Raw genomic sequence first — 22653 nt, 5'->3', positions numbered from 1 at the left:
ACAATTTATCTTGAATTATGGTGAAAGGCTGTTTGTGTTGTTTTATACTTTGATGGATTAGAGAGAGAAACCTTGACATTTTGCGTGGGTGGCAGCAGTGGTGGGAGAAGGGAACATTTTAAGGACTTCCAGAGTAAACCTCTGAGCTGTAAAGATGTTAACTAACTTGGAAATCAAAGGCTGGGGTTTTTTTTTTTCCTACAAAGAGGAAATCATCTTAAAACATCAGGCAAAGGATCACATACTTGATATAATCAAGTATGGATTTCTAATTTAAATTTTGGCACAGGCTCTGAGACAGTCCTATGACACGTAGGTTTAGTGCTGCTAAGAAAAAAAATGAATGTTACAGCTTTGCTATTGCTTAAATGCATTTAGTATTATTTACATGTTGCATGTACTGGGCATACTCAAAACTGTTCCAAAGAGTTGCTGTGGACTTAAGAGGTATGTTCCAGGTTGACTGCCACTTGAAAATGATTTAGGAAGGTTAATTTGTTGTCCACCAACTGTTTTCAATTGCTGTTGTCTAGGGGATGGTGATCTTAGAAGAATTCCCACTTCCAAAAGACATTTTGAAGAAGCAAACACAATTGACAAACCCAGAAGCTTTATTAAACACCACGGGGAATTCTCAAGCTACTCTTGAGAGACAGGATTCTTTGCCGGAACACGATTTTGAAATGTCACCAAGCAGCCCTACTTTACTTCTACGAAACATAGAAAAACAGGTAAAGTAAAATAAGAACTGAGTGTCAAATGGAGCCAAGTGACCTATTACAGAATTAGGGCAAGCTACGTGGTATTTATTCACAGAACCGTAAAGATATTTCACATTCCTAACAGTGGCTGCTGATGAATTTAAGATCTTAAATAAATAAATTGGTCACTAGGTTTACAAATTAACTTTTCATTACTGAAGTGTCTATAATTCTGTTTTGATTTAATCAAAGTGGCCATCTCTTGCTTCAGAGAAATAAACATCAGGTTTCTGCACAATAGCTCTAACAGTTCCCCATGTAACTTCTTGTCCTTAACAATTTAGTTTAGTGCATTTTTGCTACTGTTTCTCATTTCACAGAATTATAGTCCTGTAAATGAGTGCAACTTTTCTGTGAAAGTACATTACATTTAAAAAAACCAAACCTTTGCTCACCTTCTTTCCTCAACAAATATAGGGCCAATTCTGTGAAAAAGTTACATCGCCGTAACCCCACTGACTTCTGTGGAATAGGCATTGCTGAGAACAGAATTTTGATGCATGGTGTCCCAAATATTAATTTCCACATTGGATTCTAGGAACTATGGTGTAGGTTTTCCTTTCCTTACAAAGTATATAAGGGGAACATGTTGGTGAACCAACTGTAGGAAACTTGTTAGGATAATGTGGAGTAAAACTTGCCTTTTTATTATGTCAAACAAAGAAAATATAAGATTGATCATACATTTAGATACATCACTGGGAAAACTAGAACACTTTTTAAAAGGGAGATAAAAGTCGTTTCAGGTACTACACCTGCTCCATACTGCCCCTGCCAAGTTTTTGTGACTTTATGGTAACATTTTCCTATTTTTAAAATGTTTCCTCTCCTGTTTACTGTGAAAGAGGAAACAATAAAACACAAAGTAAACTGGAGGGGATTTTTTAGAATGTCCCATCTTAACTTGCTTACTTGGAGCATTCAACATGCAGTTCTTTGCAAAGCAGGTTACTTAAAAGTTCAGATTTAAGGGGTTTTTTTTCTTAAATATATTGCTCTAAAAATATCTAAACTGTGTCCTTGGCAGTGGTTCAGCAAGAATCTAAAAAACATAATGTATTGTTTTTTAAAGTTCAAAATAAACTTGTGAAATAACAAGCATAGCATTTTTTTATATGTACAGAGATCTTGTCTTTACTTGTTCATCATGGAGAAAACTAGATCAAGAATACTAAATGGGGGGTGGAGGGACACTTTTTAGATTGATGCTTTGTGTGAATGAAAAGTTCGGCTACTGTGTTTTTCAGAGTGCTCAGCTGAGTGAAATCATCAATAATCTGATTGCTCCACTCAATCTGTCCCCCACGTCCTCTCCTCTCTCTTCCAAGTCCTGTAAGCAGAAACAACTGGTCAATGGCATATCTCTCAGGTAGGTGACCGTGTGATGTAATTTTTGTTTCTTGAGAACAGGCTAGTACTGTAACCTCAGCAGTTTTTTTTGTAATGTTAAATCAGTAAAACTAGTAATTTTACAGTAGTAAATATAAAAAGGAGAGAACTTTTGCTTCTGAACTTAATTAAAGGTAGCAGCTTTGTTCCTGAGGTTGCCATAAATTCCACAGACTATTACACACATGTGAAATCTTCATATGACAAACACAGCTGTGAAGTGGGGTAAAAATAACACAGTAGGTATGATCATTCATTATTGCAGACTTAAAATTATATTTATTGTGCCAGAATGAAATCTTCTGAGGACAATGATGTAATTGATTAGACTTTGGAGTATGTTGTCTGAAAACAGTCCTGTTTTATGTGATGACTTTCCTTTGTTAACAATGAAAACACTTCTTTAATAAGAAAAAATATTAAGGTATCATAATTATATATTGCAAACATTCAGTGATTGATTTATCTTTTTGATAATTTACTTTCCTGCATAATTATAGCATATTACTTTGTGAAATGAATAGCAGACAAATGTTTGTCAGTGATGCCATTTTGCACTTGTTTAGAAGTTGTATCTTTTGTTCAAAGCTCTTAAAATACTGTACTAATAAACATTAGCTTCAAAACAAAATTGAGATAAGTACTATCCTTATTTTACAAAAAAAATAAATGTAAGCACAGAGGGTGTGTGATCTTGAGAAATTAGTAGTCTGCTTTTGCAGAGCTGCTGAGTACCCACAACTGCTGTTGATATCAGTGGGAGAAGAGAATACTTGCCATCTGTGGAAAATCAGTCCCCTTGTGACTCCGCTAAAGTCACAGAAGGTGTTTATGGCAAAGTTTGGAGCAGAAGACAAGTCTCCGGACTCCTGATCCTGTGCCTTAACCATAATATTGTGATTTCAGAAGTTATCTTTGATTTGTTTAAACAAATTTATTTCTAGAAATATTTTCAGAACTATCTTTTTAGAATGAGATGTGTCAAATTTTAAACTATACTTGCAGGGGAGGGAGGAGAAATTCCTTGCCTTCTGCTGTACACTACTCTTCTAGTATAGTCTTGCTGTCATGTCTTAGCCTAAAAGATGTAAACTTGTGTGTGTCTGTGTGGGGGCGGAGGGGCACTGTCATGTACTTGCTGTAGGGTTTCTAGGTTTTTATTGTTTGCTAGTAATGTAAGAAACTTTCAACATGTTTAACTGAGGTTTGAAATAGAAAGTGAAAAGGGAAATATTGTGGAGGGTGATATACAGCGGAAGGGGGAATTTGGTTTATTTGTGCTGTCTGATTTTTAGTAGAACTATGTTATAGGGTTTGTGTTTCTTGTATTTGTTGGAGGCACATACAGTGTTCATACAAGTGTCTCTTGTTTTATCAATCTAAATAAATGAATCACTGACACAGTAGATTTGGAGTGTTTTTCAAAACAGTGAGTTCTGTTTTCACCGCCTTCCAACTCTGTGTAATAGCTGTCATCTGTGGAGCATGGAAGCAGGCATTGTTTTCTGGAGAAGCATTTACACTTTTTAGAGGGTAGAATGAGAGGGCTGCAAAGCAGTGAAGTACTACTGGTAGAGAGCAGTCCATACAAACTAAATTGAACACATTTGAAAAGCAAACATTGGAGCTTCTGAATTCCTGTCTCCTACCCAAGCCACTTGTGTTGGTTGGATTGACTTTTAATTCATAGAGGGGAAAATGTTCTGCCCTGAACCAAGGCTTTTGCCAGTGACAGAGTGGTAGCAGAGCTTTACTGCAGCAGCTTCTGCAACCCCTGTGAGCTCCGTTGGGTGCAGGAGGGTTTGATTGGTAGGTCCACCTAGGGTGTGTCTACATTGCAGCTGTCAGCAAGCCGCCCAGCCCGGGTAGGCAGACTCACTCTAATAGTGTGGCCGTTGTGGCCCAGGCTGGAGCTGAAGTCTGTCTACCTGGGCTGGAAGGATCACTCCCCTCTGCAATGTAGATATACCCCTAACGTTTGAGTCAGTGACTCCATTCTCCCCCTGATCCCTCATTATGGTACACAGGCAGCACTTGCAGAATTGTGGGGGTTGCAAACCCTCTATATAGGCTTCCTGTATCCTTCCTTCCCATTAGAACAAAAACTTACTGTTTAACTCTGGACAAAGCCGTCTGTGTCTGAAGAGAGGGTAAGATTTGCCCTGTGAGTTGTACCCAGCTCATTAACATTAAAGAGGTAAACTTGCATGAGAATGAGCCTTGGTTTTGGTATTTTTCCAGCTTTGCTTAATGCAGATCCCAACATCATATCCTTTTGCCAGCAGGTGGAAAGAGTAAACAAAGAGAAATTCATTGTAACCTCCCCTTGTAAATGAAGTCCTGAGGACTTGAGCGCACACACTCTTGACAGATCCTCAATGTTGGGAGCATGCATCTTCACTCCTCTTTGTGTAGAAAACAATGACTGTTGGGCTTGCACATGTGGCATGCACCCCTCCATGGATCCAAACTGGGAAAAGGTATATAAAGGATCTAGTCTCCAACTGTTCTCAGTTCATTTCCTGCCACTAAGCATTGGAGTCTCTGAACCGTTATTCATCCTGACCGCACTGCAGACTATCTGTTTTTCTAAATGCTTCTATTTATTTGATAGGTTATAGTTAAACAACATTTAAAATTGATTAGTAGGTTGGTGCTTGGCTTAAGACAGCTAGGTCTGTGTCAGTCAGTCATTGCACAATTCCAGATTGGTGTTTGTCCATGCTATGTGCAGTTCTGATCTGGATATCATGCATTTCCTGTTCTAGAATAGTCATTGACCATTCTGTTGCCTCTTGTTTTGTGGTGTCCTACAATATTTTGATGCAGATGGTGGTGTGCATCATGAGAAAATGTCTAGATGGACCAGCACACCAAATGCCTTCAGAGCCTGAGGGGAAAAAATCTAAAGAACAGGCACCATGATCTGAGCCTTCATCAGATCTGAAGCATAGGAAGAAGTAAGATGCAAACAGACCCTCCTCAATCTTTCTCTCTTCCACCCTTAAGAAATAACAACATGGATCTGGGCAGTTGTCCAGTGCAAACTGATCCTTCACTTAGTCACTTCTCCAAGGCTTCTTGCCTTTGACTGATGACTCCAGAGGGTTTTCACTCCCATTATTTTCTAATCTCAAATTAAACAGGTGAGTCTTCAAACTTTATTATAACGGAGAGCCCAGATCAAAATCATGTGGAAATTCAGGTTTTGTATGGTTAAGCTGGCCACTGTTCCTCTTTTTATAAATTGTCAAGATTGATTCTAGGCTTTTGACAGAAATATGTTCTGATACATTTCAGTCAGGGCTAAACATAGGAAGTACCTCAGATTCTGGGTAGGCACACAATCCTTGTGCTTCAATGTGGTTCTCAAGTCTTCACCAAATACATCGTGGTGATAGTGGCCCATCTAAGGTGCCTAGGGATACGGGTAAATCTCTTGTTTGTCAAGGCCCAGTCTCCTCAGTGAGTTTCTTCCGAAGAACATAAGAATGTCAATACTGGATCAGACCAATGATCTGTCTAGCCCAGTATCCTGTTTTCTGACAGTGGCCAATGCCAGATACTTCAGAGAGATTGAACAGAACAGAGACTTAGGGACACCCAGAGCATGGAATTGCATCCCTGACCGTCTTGACTAAAAGCCATTGATGGACCTATTCTCCATTAAGTTATCTAATTCTTTTTTGAACCATGTTATGCTTGTGGCCTTCACAGCATCCCCTGGCAATGAGTTCCACAGGTTGACTCTGTGTTGTGTGTAGTACTTCCTTATGTTTTGTTTTAAACCTGCTGCCTGTTAATTTCATTGAGTGACCCCTGGTTCTTGTGTTATACGAAGGGGTAAGTAACACTTCCTTATTGACTTTCTCCACACAATTCATGATTTTATAAAGCTCTGCCCTATCTCCCCTCAGTCATCTCTTTTCCAAGTTGAATAGTCCTAGTCTTTTTAATTTCTCTTCATATGGAAGCTGTTCAATATCCCTAATCATTTTTGTTCCCCTTTTCTAATTCTCTTTTAAGATGAGATGACCAGAACTGCACACAGAATTCAAGGTGTTGGTGTACAGTGGATTTATATAGTGGCATTATGATATTCCCATCTTTATCTATCCCTTTCCTAATGGTGCCTAGCAATGTTAGGTTTTTTTGGCTGCTGCTGCACATTTAGGAGATGTTTTCATCTGCTATCCATAGTGACTCCAAGATCTTTTTCTTGAGTAGTAATACGAGTGAAGGCACAAAGCACCGTTTTTTAATCCCGGAACGAAGGGCATAGTCTCCCAATGAAGTCGGGGCAGGTCCCAAGTGAGGCGAGGGGGAACTAACTACACTAATGCTAATAACTAACTATACAAGAAAAACAAAGAGAAATAATGAACAGTACTGGAACAGATGAGAACACTCTTGTAGACAAACTATGAGCACGGAGGAACAAGGATTCTGACTCTAACAGTGCAGCAGTAAGGGAACCAAAGGGGCGCTGCCCCGCACGTCCTCATATAACCTTGCCTGGAGCTCGAGGTGCAGGTCAATGGACACTGCTGCAGAAATCTTTCAGAGCATGGCGCACATGCGCACCCATGTTTGGAATACATATAGGGCCCATCACTCAAAGAAGAATAGCTAATATAGACTCCTTCATTTTGTATGTATAGTTGGGATTATGTTTTCTAACATATATTACTGTACACTTATTAACATCGAATTTCATCTGCCATTTTGTTGCCCAGTCACTCAGTTTTGTGAGATCCCTTGTAACTCATAGCAGTCTGCTTTGGACTTAACTATCTTGAGTAATTTTGTATCGTCTGCAAACTTTGCCACCTCACTGTTTTCCCCCTTCTTCCAGATCATTTATCAAATGTGTTGAACAACATTGGTCCCAATACAGATTCTTGGGGGACCCAGTTGTTTAACTCTCTCTCCATTGTGAAAACTGAGCATTTATTCCTACCCTTCTGTTTCCTCTCTTTTTAACCAGTTACTGATCCATGAGAGGACCTTCCCTCTTATCCCATGACTCCTTACTTTGCTTAAGAGCCTATAGTGAGGGACCTTGTCAAAGACTTTTTGAAAGTCCAAGTACATTATATCTACTGGAACACCCTTTTCCACGTTTGTTGACCCTCTCAAGGAATTCTAATGGTACTGAAATAATTGCCAGGATCATCTCTGGAGCCTTCTTTAAAAATTGGTGTCACAGTAGCTATCTGTTGTTTGTCTGGTACAGAGGCTGATTTAAGTGATAGGTTACATACCAGTTAGTAGTTCTACAACTTCATATATGAGTTTCTTCAGAACTCTTAGGTAAATACCATTTGATCCTGGTGACTAACTACTACTAAATTTAATTCCAAAACCTTCTCTATCAACACCTGAATCTGGGCAGTTCTCTGGATTTGTCACCTAAAAAGAATGACTCCAGTGTGGGAATCTCCTTCACATCCTCTGCAGTGAAGACCAATGCAAAAGAATTCATTTAGTTCCTCCACAGTGGAGGAATGCTCTTTTTTTCTTCCCTGAATGCTCCTTTAGCACCTCGACCGTCCAGTGACCACACTGATTGTTTGGCAGGCTTCCTGCTTCGAGTGGTTTTGCATTTGTTTTTGCTGTTTTAATTTTTGTGTCTTTTGCTAGCTGTTCTTCAAATTCTTTTTTGGCTGCCTAATTATACTTTGACACTTGACTTCTCAGAATTTATGCTCTTTTCTGTTTTTCTAAGTAGGATTTGACTTGCAATTTTTAAAAGATATCTTTTTGTCTCTAACTACCTTTTTTTACTCTGTTTAGCCATGGTGGCATTTTTTTGGTCCTCCTCTGGGTTTATGACATACAGACACACACTTTTAGTTTGAGCCTGTATTACGGTGTTTTTGAAGTTCCCATGCAATTTGCAGGCATTTCAGGCTTGTGATTGTTCCTTTTAATTTCCATTTAACTATCTTCCTGATTTTTGTGTAGTCCCCCTTTTTGAAGTTAAATGCTACTATGGTTGATTTCTTTTACTCTCCCCACGCCTCCCGGGGATGTTAAATTTAATTACTTTATGGTTGCTATTGATGAGCAGCTCAGCTGTATTATTAACCTTTTGGACCAGATCCTGTAGTCCACTTAGGACTAAATCAAGAATCTTGTTGAATCTCCTTGTTGGGAGAATTCCCAATTCATTTTGCATAGAACTTTTCCTTCACTAAGACATAGAGACTAACGTTCATAGGAGCAGCTGTCAACTCTATAGTGTTGGCTGCTTTCCTACCAGGAGAGAGAGAGTCAAAAATACATAGCTTCAATAAAGGTGCAACCTCATGGCATGGAAAATAACCTTTTGAGTCTTCTGGGCTTATGGCCTCCTGCACATATGTGAGTCTGTTTCTCTTACTGAGAATGTGGGCTCTGCAATCCTGGCTAACCATCAGTTTCAGAACAGGAAAAGGCAATTTACTAGCACGGTTGAGAGTGCCATAGCAAATTCAAGAATTCCACATCTGGTGGTGGTTAATTTCCAATATCCTTTTGCAGAGTCGTATTTTGACAGCCATCTGAATTTCCATTTATAGGAATGGATGCTTCAAACCTGGGTTGGGGAGTCCATCTGGTCGACTTTGTCAGGGAAACCAGACTGTGTACTACTGGTGCTGAGACCTTTACTTTCCTGTACCAAGAATTTGTGACAAAGCAAAGCCACAGGTGTTATTTCAGTGGATATGGGGGGACAGGATCTCACAACAGATTTTTTTGGTGGCTGCTCAGACAATTTTTCCGAAAATATTTAATTAACTTTAGGAAAAAGAAATAAATATGCCTGTAGACATGTAAAAATCATTGTAACTTATATATGTAGGGTTTTCTGAAGACTCAATAAAAATAATGTACAGTTGTCTCTATTTAGGGTGACTGTATTTCCCTATGCTGAATACGGGACACCTGGTAAAATTACTCGTATTCAAGTGAATTCAACGGCAATCAATCAGAACTATGCAGTACAAACGTTCAAATTAACATCAAGTTGACTGAGCCACTGTTAAAAAGAATCCAACTATGCAGTATTTCTTTTTATTTACTGTCTTATCTTTAAGGCTTTAGGGTTCACATGGGCAGAGGTGACACACTCACACTCACATATATCTCTCTCACACAGGGATGGGAGGGGTGACCAACTGATCCAACCCTCCCTGCCTGGTGCTCTCCGCCATCCATGTCTGGCTGGGCCCCTGGGACAGACCCGCCTCTCCTGGTATCTGGTGCTGCGTCATCCTGAGGCATCGTGGGGGGGGGCCCCACAGGGTCACATGGCCCCCCTCCCCAGATTTCTATTAGGGTTCACACCAGAATGTGGCCAGCAGCAGCCTTTTGGCACTTTGTGGGAAGGAAGGGACAGAAGCTGCTTCCAGTCGCGGGGCAGGCGGGAGGGGAAGGGGACGAGAGGGATGACCTGGACCATGTCTTTGCAGAGCTCATCTCTTCCCACTCCCCTGTGGCTGGAAGCTGCTTGTCCCTTCCTGCCTGCACAGTGTTGAAAGGCAGCTAACACCTCCACCACCTATCCCACGACTACAGTCAGGGCAGAAAGGGTTAAACCCTAAGGACACATTGTGCACCAGAGACCTCAGGGGCTTCAGCAAACCCGGCCTGTGAGGTGGCTCAGCAGGGGAGGGTGCCATGGGGACGGAGCGGGTGAAGAGGGTGCTAAGACCCTGCCTGGGACCCTACTGTGGAGCCTGCAGGGTCGGGGTGGGAACAGGCTGGAAATCGCTTCTCCCCACCACTCCAGAGCTGAGGGGCGGATAGGCTTCCCCATGCCAGCTCTGTGGGGCCTTTGGCACATACCGGAGGGTCTTGGGCTTTCCTGGGGCACCGGCCCAGCCAGAGGCAGTGGGGGAAGGAAGAAGCCTGCCTGCCAGCCAAGCTGTTGGTGAGCTGAGTGTCCGACCAGGGGCTGGTTCTCTGCACAGCACTGGGAGCGGGACGCACCCCACCGGGGGGGATATGGAGGAGCTGAGGGGGTGGGTGATGGTGAAGGGGCAAAGCAGGGAGAGGACAGCGAGAGGGGGTGCAAGTTAAAGGGCATATGGGTGGGCAACAGAGGTGACCCGTAACTGGCCACTGCCTGGCACCTATCCGCACACACCAGCCACTGCAGCGTGCAGCCAGTGTGGTCCGGAAATGGGACGGGGTGAGGACCTGCTGGCCGAGAGCTGGCAGGTAGTGGGGGCTGCAGTGACGGACAAGCAGGGGCAGTGGCCGGCCCTGCAGGAGCTGTAGCTTTGCCTTCCACACCCACCCCTATCGTCAGTCACTGGAGCCCGCCACTCATTGCTGGTGGGTGAGTGGCTGGCAAGCAGGGATCCGACCAGCAGCAGGACCCGTCAGTATTGATGGGGGCGAGACAGAAAATATGGGACAGTTTGCCCATTTTTAAGAAAGAGTAGGCCCACCTGCAGGAGGGCTGAAATACGGGACTGTTCCTCCTAAAAACAGGACGTCTGGTCGCCCAGTCTTTATTGGACTTAAACAGAATAGAAACACAAATAAGGTTCTTTGCACATTCTTGTCTTTTTTGTTGTTGTTATTTTTTAAAAGATGTGCTAGCTAGTAAGTCTGCTACTGTGAAAAGTGATATTTGTATGTTTAATATCATTTTTCATAGCAGACTTACTCAGCTGGGGCAAGCCGGGGACAAATTAGGCCCTGGATTGGGAGGTGGGTAGGGAGGCAGCATGGGCAATGGGGGAAATGGATGAGGGGCGGGCAGTGGGGGTGGTCAGGGGCAATGGGGTGTAAGCCTGGGACCAGAGCCCACCACCATGCAGCTGAGGCCAGGGATGGGGCCAGGGCCCGAGCCCCCCGCCAGGGGATGGAGCCTGCTGCTGCATGGCTGACGTCCGGGGCTAGAGGAAGCAGCGGGGGTCAGGAGCAATGCGGGGTGGTGGTGGTGGTGGTAAGTCCACAGCAAGAGCCCGGGGCTGGAGCCCACCATTGCACAGCCGGGGATCAAGGCTAGATCCCAAAGCCCTGTGGCCAGGAGATGGAACCTGCTGCCATGTGGCCGAAGCCCAGGACCAGAGGTAGCAGCGGCGGCTGGGGTGGTGGGTGGGCGGGGACTAGAATCAGAACCTGTTGCTGCACAGCCGAGGCCAGAGTCAGAGACTGAAGCACTGGCACTGGGGATGGAGCCCAAAGCCCTGTGGCCAGGGGACAGAGCCTGCCCTTTGCCACCGCAGGGCTGAAGCCCGAAGCCCAAGCTCCCTCACTGTTTTTATCTCTGGAGGGGTGCAGGGTACAATCCCTGCTGGGGTATCTAGGTGGAGGGGCTGCTGCTTTGCACTAGACCATCCTCCCCCAAATCACTGCCCAGAAGGCTGTGGCCACAAGAAAAGCCCCTGGTGGCTGCAGGTGGCCACTCATTTGAGAAACTGGTCTTAAAACAGACAGTGGGAGGAGCTGGCAAGGACATCAGCTGGGCATTTGAAGAGCCGGACAGAGCAGCAAGGTTAGGGAGGCAGAATTCACAAGGACTGGGGAGCTGGGCTTGGCAGCAGGGCTTCTTACTGAGTCATTGACTGTTCTGCCCAGTTCCCAAAGTCCCAGCCCATCTTCCCTGTTTTTTGGACCTCTTCTCCTACTCCGTACTCATTTCCACAATTAGTTCTGTTTTTATTAATGATACTATTAATAACAATAAAAGAGGAAAAAAATAGAAACAGTTAAAAATGAAGTACAAAGTGTAAGACCTTCACTGTGGAATGGAGTTTGGGACTTGGAGAAATGGGAAGGGGTCCATAGAACGAGGCTGCTGGTTTAGGGCCTGGCACCAGGCTAAGCAGGAAGCCTGGGTACCATTGGCCTCTGCCACCCATCCCAGCTCCCCAGCTGTGTAGTATGACTCTGTGGCTCCCATTAATGCCCAGCTTCTCTCCGTCCATATACTCTCCTATACAGCTCAACCTTCAAACTCTGATAATTATCAATATTAGAAAATGTCACCCTTTTTAAATGGCATGGGAATGAGAGTCAGGGAACATCAAGAGGAGACGTCAAGGGGAGGAATGGAAGAGAAGAGCTTGTGACCATGAACATGGGGAAGGAGCAAGAGTCCCTGGGGCAAGGAGACTTCAAGGGTTGGTGAGGTATGGAAGTGAACATAGGATAGTGTGTAGTAGGGCATATAATAGTCTAGGAGGTAGAGATGTGGGCTATAGGGGATAAGAAGGATCCCAGAAATCGGCCGCCTCTGTCCGGGAAATTGGACGTTAGTCATGTCATGAGGGAACAGAGTGTATAAAGTAGTGACATTTTTATGTGTAGAAAAACTGTTTAAAATAAATTTGTATAGGCTTTAAAAGAAGTTCTTGTCTTCATAAGTGTGCGTGGTTGGGCTTGTGAAAATAATGTGGCTTTGCAGATGGAGGGAAACAGTCATTTAAAAAAGAGAAATCAATTTTTAAAATAACTTTCTAATTTTTGTTAATATGTACAGAATACATGATAGCGTTGGGTGGTATAAAGATTTTATTAGCACTTAGTATTTTCTGTTTAACTCATTGACTTCATCACTGATGAGTAAAGTGGTCATTGTGACTCATGCCAAAGAATACCCTTCATACCATACCAAGTCGTACGTGTGTGTAATATAGTATACGTTTTTATATGACAATTGTTTTATAATGTATATGAAATGAAATGTCTTATAGGCAGACAGTCCCATTTTGTAGGGCCCCGTTTTGCAGCTTAGAGCTAGTTGTCAGAAAAGATTGATTGTTGGTATTGTAATGAGCTCATTTCTATTGTTTTATTGTCTGTTATCACGTAACAGTTGTATAAGCAATCTGTGATTTGTGGATTTTATCAAACTAAGATAAAAAATAACAGGAGTTGGTGCAGACAGATTACCTATTATGAAATCAGGGCATGAATATCTCATCTACTGACATTTCTCAGGCAATTCAATGTTTTGTTGTTTGTGGTCTTTGATGTTATAAAAATAACGCACACTTGAATGCTTTTTGTAGTGAGCCTTTAACTTTGCAGGCAGATGTTGCTACAGCAACAAAATAAAGCAGGATACTATAAAAGTTAAATGCACTCTTATTGATTCATTCCCACCCAAGTGGAGGGTATTTTGGATTCTTATACTGCATTGAAATTGGTCTGATGAGGCAAACCAGCTCTAAATTAGTAACACCGATTTAGCTGCTTTCAGTCATATATGATTATCGTCTCTGGGTGCTTTGTACTATTTTTGGCTTTTTAATACTTTCTCACAGTATAGTTTTTTTGTTTCTTTTTAAAATACTGCATGCTAATGAGTGTTGGTTTATAAGCAGCGTGCATATGGCTCAAGTTTAGCGAGATGTTTGGAGAAATCCACATGTGAAAGAGGTTAGGTGTTACAACTTGGCCCAGTACCCCTCTGAATTGATGATGCTATCCTACAGTGAGGGGACTTAATTGCTGGATTCAATGTGCTTCAAAACCAGCTGGGTCTGGGCAGAGTCTAATCACTCTTTCTAGCTCTCTCAGTCTGTAAGGCACATTCCCAGGCTTAGACCCTGTGCCTGGGCCTTTCCTTGGGGGATGGGACTCTGCAGTTCAGCTACCCGAGACCCTGAAACCAGTGCTTCAGAGCCTCCCACTCACACATGCTGCTCCTAGGCTGAGGGCTCTCTGGGCTTCTATTTTAAGCCAGGCAGTACCTGGAAACAAAGCAAGGAATCCAGAGTGACTATTCTTAAAAGCTCTTGAGTAACAGATCTTTGAAAACAACAAAAAGCCTGGCAATGCCCCCTATACTGGTCTGATCTGGCCTCATCTGAGAGTTGGGAGTCCAGGGTTTGTCTGTGTTCAGACTGGGTGGAGTTCCTCTCGTCCTCTGTCTGTCTGTCTGTCTGTCTCTCTCTCTCTCTCTCTCTCTCTCTCTCCTGTAAATGCTCCTCAGAATAGAATAGAATTTCTGTCTCCTTACCATGTGCTCTACTGCAGCGGTTCTCAAACTGTGGGTCGGGACCCCAAAATTGGTTGCAACCCTGTTTTAATGGGGTCACCAGGGCTGGCGTTAGACTTGCTGGGGCCCAGGGCCAAAGCCCAAGCCCTACCGCCTGGGGCTGAAGCCAAAGACCGAGGGCTTCAGCCCTGGGTGATGGGACTCCGGTTACAGGCTCCTCACCTGGGACTTCAGCTTTGGCCCCCCCCACCTGAGGCTGCAGGGCTGAGGCTAGGGTCATGTAGTAATTTTCATTGTCAGAAGGGGGGTTGCAGTGCAATGTAGTTTAAGAACCCTGGCTCTACTGGAAGACTCCAGGTTCCCTCCCCTAGTCATGCTCATGCCCCTGTGTAGAAAAACCATTGTTCGTTTGAGGGTCGGAGACAGCAGTTGAGACACAATCAAATCCAGTGGCTCCAGATTGCTGATAGCTTCTCAGCATAATCCTTCAATAAGACGTTAAATACCTTTCCCGGGCAGGGCAGCTGTCTAGAATGCAATTCCTTGGGTTTGTCTTAGGCAAGATTAGACATGTGTTGAACACACACAAAATTAAGTTTATAATTTGATACAAGTGTGTCACACTAGGCTGATATCTTTTATTCTGAATGAGCCTTGGATTATAGTAGTTTTTTTTCTATTTAGTTACATTTGCCAAATAATTTAAAATAATTTAAGTAGCCATGCTACCTTGAGACAAGATGATGGGCCTGATCCCATGTTACTTATGCCAGTGTAATTCCATTTACTTCAGTGGAATGTGGATAAATAGGGAAATGTCATGAATTGAGGTGTAGAGTTCTCAGCATTAAGGGTAAAATGCATAACGGAGTTGGTGTAGTTATTCTAAAAGCAAGTATTACAATTCCAGAAACTTTTTGTACTCTCAACCTTAACTCAGTTTTCGCATAGGTTTTGTCTGGGAATAGAAAAGAAAATGTGAACAAGATATATACAGAATTCCTTACAGTGTCACAAAAGGAAATTCGTAATGTTAATAAATCAGTGACAAACTTCTTATGCCACCAGTTGTGATTTCTTGAAGTAGTATGTTAAAACACAAGTGTTAATTTTGGGTGCCTCTAGAATTATGGGGCTAATACGCTTTAGTATGTAAATCTACTAGTTGTGAGAGGTTGCCTTTATATATTGAGCATTCTTGACCTTTTTGACTGATTTCAGTATTTTCCTGGCATTTCAGAGCTTCAGACAACAGAGAGGAAATGTCATCTTCTAGTAGCCAGTTGCTTGATCATCAACACATCAAAAAAAGAAGAAAAGACAGGACAAGGCTGAGATCTCCGTCTGTAACTATCATGAGCACATCTGCCCGAACAAGGCCACTTCAGAGTTTCCAGAAGAGGAAACTATACAGAATGAGCAGTGCATGTTGTTGGAATCAACAGGTAGAGCTGTCTCCTATCCTTTAGAAAACAAAAGCAAAGATTCCAGCTGGCAGTGTCTGTATGTGTCAGTCTGCTATAATGGTATATTACATGCTGCTGTTTTGATTGTTCAGTACATTCAGACAGCATGCAGTACACGTGACGGGAGTTTAGCTGTGTCAGCGGGAGTTCATAGTTAAGGAGTTGAATATAAAAATTGTTCAGAATCCTGCTTTATCAAATTCATGCATTTGTTTTACAGTTATCTTTAAATTCATTTTACAGTCGGAGGTGGGGTGATTTAACGATTTTTTTAAGGAAACTTTACTGCTGAGGAAACAAGCTACAACATAAATCTGCTAGCTGTTTGCTTTTAGAGCATTTGTTTAACTAAAGAAAGTTTACACAGCTGGTAGTGCATTATTGTGTGGGAAATTAAACTGCTATATCTTAATCTTGTTTCCGTTTTTGCCATTCCCAGCCAACTCTGCTCGCTTCTTCATAGCATTAGTAGTGCCTTAAAACTGTCTGTTATACATTAAGATTTTGTCTATTACAAAGAAACTGAATTGAATTAAATGCTTAATGTGGAAAAATCTATTTTAGACTGCTACTTGTGTAAGACAAATGCTGTTTGTAGCCATGTCCACTTTTCCAGGAGTACTCTGTGATTCCAAATGTTATGAATACTGAGTGAGTTTGCCACTTGCTCCTAAAGGGTTGAATTACCTGCTGTTTTCCAAATTTGTTGTAAGGTCATTATTAAAGCAGCATTAATCCCGAGGGATTTTGATGCTTTGCATGACCTTCCTGTACCTTTTAGACACTGTATTATAATGGTGCTTTTGCATCACAATAACACAGCCTGTTAGCATTTCCATTCTAAAGTTGGATTGGCGTGTAGGTGAGGAGGGCATTAGTGAACTAGGATTTTGGAAGGTACTGTTTTGCTCTCTCGCTAGTTTTTTGTGTGTACATATGCTTATACTAACTTGAAATTTGTTTTGATTTTTAATTACTTCCAGTAGTATGTCATCTTTAATCGCACAAATTAAATTTTATGAGCACCTCTGAAAATAGGAAATACAATGGATATGTGAAAGTTATAATGGCAGTACTGACAACCCCTTAAGGGAAAGAATAATAAACACTGAGGGTGAAATCTGGACCTCATTGAAGTCAATGGCGAAATTCCCATTGATATCAATGAGCCAGGATTTTACCATATGAATAGATAAGCAAGCCTTTTTGAATCTGAATATGAACAGATATTCACAGATAGTGTGGTTAAGCCATTGCCAATAAGAAGCAAAATTTCAAGTTGTTATACAGTATATTCTCCTTAGATTAAGAAAAAGATCTCCTCCTCTCTGCAGCAAAAAGGGCCAGATTTACAAAGGTATTTAGTAGAGCTGGTGAGAAATGCTGTGACAGAATGTTTTTTTCATAGGAGAATGCTGATTCATTGAAATCAAAATGTTTTGTGGAGGTGGCTTGATTTTGACAAAAGTCTGATGGAAAGTAGGCAGGTTTCTCTCTGAAACCTTTCTGGTTTCCTACCAGCTTGCTCATTCAGCTTCTTGGCAGCCTGGTCTTCCAGACTTCCTGCAGTTTGGCAGCGTTTCTAGAGGATTGCTTGGAACTGAGAGTCTGCAAGCTCTGGGAGTTCTAGCTCGTAAGCTTCAATGCCCCTCAGCTTCTCTGTGGTTCACCTGGCATGCTGCCATTGAGTGAGGCTTCTAGGTTCCCAGCTTCTCTGCAGCTTGCCTGAAGGGCTACTGCAGAACTGCTTCCAGGCTCCTGTTTCCCCTTCAGCCCATTGGGTACTGAGAGTGCTGGCTCCAAAGCTCAAAGTCTCCTCGCTCAGCTGGGACTCCAGGATCTGCGGCTCTGGTGCAGCCAGTCAGGTGGACTACCATGGAGTCAGGGATCCAAAGGCTTTTCCAAATAGGAACAAAACTAAATTTTGAAATATCAAAATCCTCCATGAAACCAAGTGACCTTCCTCTGCCCATATCAGGGGTTTAAGCCTAATGATCCCAAGATAGGTCCCTAGTGGGATTTTCGGAAGTGCCATCTGTACCTTTAGGTACCTAAATAGCTTTGAATATCTGGCCCAAAGTTACTACAGTGCTGACCAAAGAGGGGAAAAACCCATAGAAAACAGTAAAACTAGTAGGTATGTGTGTGAACAGAAAAGTGGTGACCTAATGCTTCAGCTGCGCAGGACCAGAGGATGGGGCCACTAGGGGGTGGAAGACAAATGTGACTCTGTCTCACCTTTTCTTTCTTGGATTGTGGGACTGGCTGGGGATGGAGATGGTCCTGGCTGCATGTTAATTTGTCAGACTAGGATTTAAAGGCATGGTGTTAGGAGTTAGCTGCCATCTTTTACAGATATAGCATAGACTTCAACATGCTAAAACAGTTGAGTAAAAGACCTTCCGTGTGTGTCGTCCCCTCCCCCCCCCCCCCACCGCCCCATTCCTGCCACCCTTGGCTTTAACTCAGCCAGTTCATTATGTGTTAAGGGCAGTGTGCCTTGTCTACTGGGATTTTTCAAATACGTTATTTAGCGCATTACCTGCCACCTTAAATCTTAGTCTGGACAAGCCCAGATTGGCCACCGTAGTTTGCACTTGATTGTAATGGCTCCCTAGGAACCATAACGCTGGTGAGAATTGATGGAATGCAATGTGCTTTGGCAGTCCCTCCACTTCCTATGCAAGAAACCACCTATACCTACTGTGACAAAGTTCCTCCTCTACCTTGGTGGGTCTTGCGCTTATTGGCGGATTTGCTTGCCTTGGAGCTTCACAGCAGCCCTCAGTTTGGCCGTTTTCATGAAACCACAGTCCAGGTCAACTCCTCCTGTGTCTGACCAGGAGTTGGGAGGTTTGGGGGGAACCTGGGCCCACCCTGTACTCCGGGTTCCAGCCCAGGGCCCTGTGGAATGCAGCTGTTTAGAGTGCCTCCTGGAACAGCTGTGCAACAGCTACAACTCCCTGGGCTACTTCCCCTTGGCCTCCTCCAACACCTTCTTTATTCTCACCATAGGACCTTCCTCCTGGTGTCTGATAATATTTGTAGTCCTCTAACAGTATGCATTTTCAGCTCCTAGCGCCTCTTGCTCCCCACTTCTTACCCGCGCACCACAAACTGAAGTGAGCTCCTTTTTAAACCCAGGTGTCCTGATTAGCCTGCCTTAATTGATTCTAGCAGCTTCTTGATTGGCTGCAGGTGTTCTAATCTGGTGCAGCCAGTCAGGTGGACTACCATGGAGTCAGGGATCCAAAGGCTTTTCCAAATAGGAACAAAACTAAATTTTGAAATATCAAAATCCTCCATGAAACCAAGTGACCTTCCTCTGCCCATATCAGGGGTTTAAGCCTAATGATCCCAAGATAGGTTCCTAGTGGGATTTTCGGAAGTGCCATCTGTACCTTTAGGTACCTAAATGGCTGTCTGTCTTAATTGTCTTCAGAAAGTTCCTGATTGTTCTGGAACCTTCCCTGTTACCTTACCCAGGGAAAAGGGACCTACTTAACCTGGGGATAATATATCTGCCTTCTATTACTCTCCTGTAGCCATCTGGCCCCACCCTGTCACACTACCTATACGTCTGTAGGGAGGGACCAAGAGCTGGCTGTGCAGGCTCTACACCAGCTGAAGGTTTCCCTCGCCTCCTAGGAATCCTTATGTACTCATTTAGGATGGCTTTAAGGTTCCTTTATGTCACTTCTACAGCCCAAAGGGACCTTAATGTGGGCCAGAATGTGGCCACTTCTGGATCTCTGGATTCAGTTCCTAGTTGTCTTTTCAGAGTCCAGTTTTTAGATTAATTTAAATTTTAGCAGTGGGCTTTTATAGATGGCAAAATGATGTGTTCATTTCTGAATCCTTTGCTTGGATGGTGTTCTCTTTATTGACTAGGCTCTGTCTCAGCACTTTCGCAGTGTTTTGCAAAGGAGGAGCCTACAGTATGGGAAGCCCAAGGAGTTGATAATAGGATACGGAGATAGGATCCAGGTCCCAGGGGACCGTTGTCATTATCACTATTGCGCTAACTGGAAATCTTAGTAGAGGAACCAAGGATTACATGAGCCCAGAAGACTGCACTGAACTTTTGCATCTAGAGCAGTTCTCTCCAACCTGGTGTGGAGGCAAATTGAAGGAGCAACCTGGAGAAGTTAGCACTGCTGCTGCGTATGCTGTAACTCTTGTGGAGAAAAAAAATTAAAAAAAAAAAAAAAGAGAGATGGTGATCCTGAAGAGAGATGGTGATCCTGCACTGTCAATCTAAGGCCTTTCACAAACGTCACACTCATTAAAACGTTAAAAATGAAGGAGAAAGAAAGAAAATGCTAGGCACATAATGCCTCTGCTGGAAACGAGGGGAAAGACATCTTGCCAAGGAAGTCAGTGACAAAATCAGACTGGGCATTTTAAACATGTTCTGACAACCTAAATTAAATAGATATCAAGTCCTTGAATTAAGAGCTGTCATCAGTGTATCACTTCCTTCAAGAAATTTTATTCTTTCTGTGGCCTAGCATCCTTTCTGTCACTTTCTCTTCGTCTTAGTCGCTACGGTTGGTTACCCGGCCATTGATGAGATTGTTCAGCGTGAAATAGAAGAACAGAGTATGAGCCCAGGCTGATTGTTCGATTAGGCAGAATTTCTAAGGATGAGGCTGCAAAATGGCCACTGGCCCTTGAGATTGACCGTTATTTTGTCAGAGAATGCAACTATCAGTTTGTCAATAGATTGCTTGATCTCGGACAGAGAAAAATGGATTTCACCTTAAAGGGATATATGAAGTTTCATGCTGGATTCTTAATTCAACTTAATAATGTGATACTGGTCTCTCTAGCAAGAAATGACCATATCCTCTTTATTTTGGATACTTATATTGCCTCTGTTACCATAGTATCTGAGCACCTCACAATCTTTAATGTATTCAGCCTGACAACATCCTTGTGAGGTAGGGAAGTACTGTCATTCTCATTTTACAGATGGGGGACTGAGGTACAGAGAGATTAAGTGATTTGCCAGAGATCACAAAAGTCTGTGAACGTGCAGGGAACCGAACCTGAGTCCCAAGCTAGCACCCTAACCAGTAGACTGTCTTCCTTCTGAGAAGTAAAAAAGCTTGTCCTCCCTTTGTCCCCTTCCAGTTTTTTACTGGCTCATTTTAATAACCTTCTCCAGGATGCCGTTGCCCCAGAATGGTGGTGGATGAGGTAATGCAGTGGAGTAGTTCGACTGAGACAATTTAAAGGTGACTACATTGTCTGAAAAAAGAAAAGGAGTACTTGTGGCACGTTAGAGACTAACCAATTTAAATTAAGGTGCCACAAGTACTCCTTTTGTTTTTGCGAATACAGACTACCACGGCTGCTAGTCTGAAGTATCCTTCTAGCTAGATTTGAGATTGTATTTTGAGATAACTAATTACAGTAGATTCCACTTATTAGCAACCTCTTGGTTCCCAGCAAAAAAGTTGCTATTGTCTGAGAGCTGCCAATAAGCAAAAGGCAGATTTGTGGGGCTGCAGCCAGGGAAGAAAGCGCTGGGACATGTCCCACAAACCTTCCTGCGGTTGGTGCTCTGCACATCCCAGTGTAAACCTTCCCGTGAGGCTACAGCTAGGGAAGGAAGTGCTGGGATGTGCCGAACCCAGGTCCCTGGCGTTAGGGCAGGGCATAGCATGAAGCATGCAGGGAGAAGTACTGTGCGGCTCTGTGGGCCCACAGTACCTCGCTCCTTGTGGGAAGCCCCAGCATCCAGGCTGCAGCCCCCTCCTTATTGCTGCTCTGCCCGTAGCCTCCCCTTCCAACCTCATCTTCCAGTCCACAGCACCAGGACTCGGGCAGAAGCCCCCTGTTGGGTGGTGATGTGGGTGCCACACCCACCTATGCGGCAGCAGGTCCCAGGCCACATGCAGGTTTGTGGGGCTGTAGATAGAGAATGAAGCACTGGGATGTGCTGAGCACTGGCTGTGGACAGGTGTGTGGGGCTGCAGCCAAGGAAGTGCTTCCTTCATGGCTGCAGCTCTGCAAACCTGCTTGTGGCTGGGGCCTATCTTCCAAAATGTTGTTGCTAAGTGGTATGTCTATTGCCAGTAGCCGAATCCAGTTAACATTAAAGTCGATGAGACAGGATTGGTTCCTAACAAAATGTTGCTGTGAAGCAAAGTTGTTAACATTGGGATTGTGGCTTAGCAGCATCCACTATGTCTGACTTCCTAAATTGAGGGGATCAAGTAACTCTGGTATAATAGTTTGAACGGTTTCAGCGTGGTAGACTGTTAGTCTGTATCAGCAAAAAGAACGAGGAGTACTTGTGGCACCTTAGAGACTAACAAATTTATTTGAGCATAAGCTTTCGTGGGCTAAAGCCCACTTCATCAGATGCATGCAGTGGAAAATACAGTAGGAAGATATATACAGAGAACATGAAAAAATGGGGGTTGCCATAACAACTCTAACGAGAGTAATTGATTAAGGTGGGCTATTATCAGCAGGAGAAAAAAAAATTTGTAGTGATAATCAAGATATATTCCTACTGTATTTTCCACTGCACGCATCTGATGAAGTGGGCTTTAGCCCTCGAAAGCTTACACTCAAATAAATTTGTTAGTCTCTAAGGTGCCACAAGTACTCCTCGTTCTTTCAGTTTGAACAGGGTTGCTTTATTCTGTGGTCATAGGCAATTTTATGCACCCCTTTATATTGGCACCATATGCTTGGAATAGCTTTCAGTTTCCCATTTGCCAAATGCTGCCTCTTGCCCTTCACATCCCTCCATGATCTTTTGGGAAGCTATTTTTAGTTAATCTCTGCATTGCTAAAGTTCATATTGCCTTATTCCTGAACTCTTGTCCCATTTGTCAGTTGGATTGTAAGGCCTTTGGGAGAAGGCTCATGTGTGTTGTGTTCTGTGCCGTGCTCTGTAGATTTACAGTGCTATAGAATACTCATGATAGTTCTCAGATTCTTGTGTCCCAGAATCTCTTTGGGCTTATTCCAACTCAGTGTCTCTACACTGGCCTCTGTTTTGCCAATTTCTTCTTTGCAGAAAATAGCTCCTTTTGTTTCCTCCTCCTCTACTGGATTCTGTTATCATTTG

General features: G+C 43.2%; 1 protein-coding gene across 2 annotated transcripts in view; it reads left to right on the top strand.

Moving 5' to 3' along the window:
• Nucleotides 1–22653, top strand: part of KANSL1L (KAT8 regulatory NSL complex subunit 1 like) — a 98965-nt gene that overhangs the window by 36191 nt on the left and 40121 nt on the right. For both annotated transcript variants that reach the window (XR_013347541.1, XM_077830415.1), the window contains exons 4-6: nucleotides 534–731; nucleotides 2009–2130; nucleotides 15338–15542. Coding sequence is in view for 1 of the 2 variants with exons in the window: in XM_077830415.1 (XP_077686541.1) it covers nucleotides 534–731; nucleotides 2009–2130; nucleotides 15338–15542 (525 nt within the window). In the remaining variant the exon portion in view is untranslated. The remainder of the gene's footprint in view (nucleotides 1–533; nucleotides 732–2008; nucleotides 2131–15337; nucleotides 15543–22653) is intronic.

Source organism: Eretmochelys imbricata, chromosome 11 (assembly GCF_965152235.1).
Source record: "Eretmochelys imbricata isolate rEreImb1 chromosome 11, rEreImb1.hap1, whole genome shotgun sequence".
Classification (NCBI taxonomy): Eukaryota; Metazoa; Chordata; order Testudines; family Cheloniidae; genus Eretmochelys; species Eretmochelys imbricata.
This window is presented reverse-complemented; position numbering and strand designations above follow the sequence as displayed.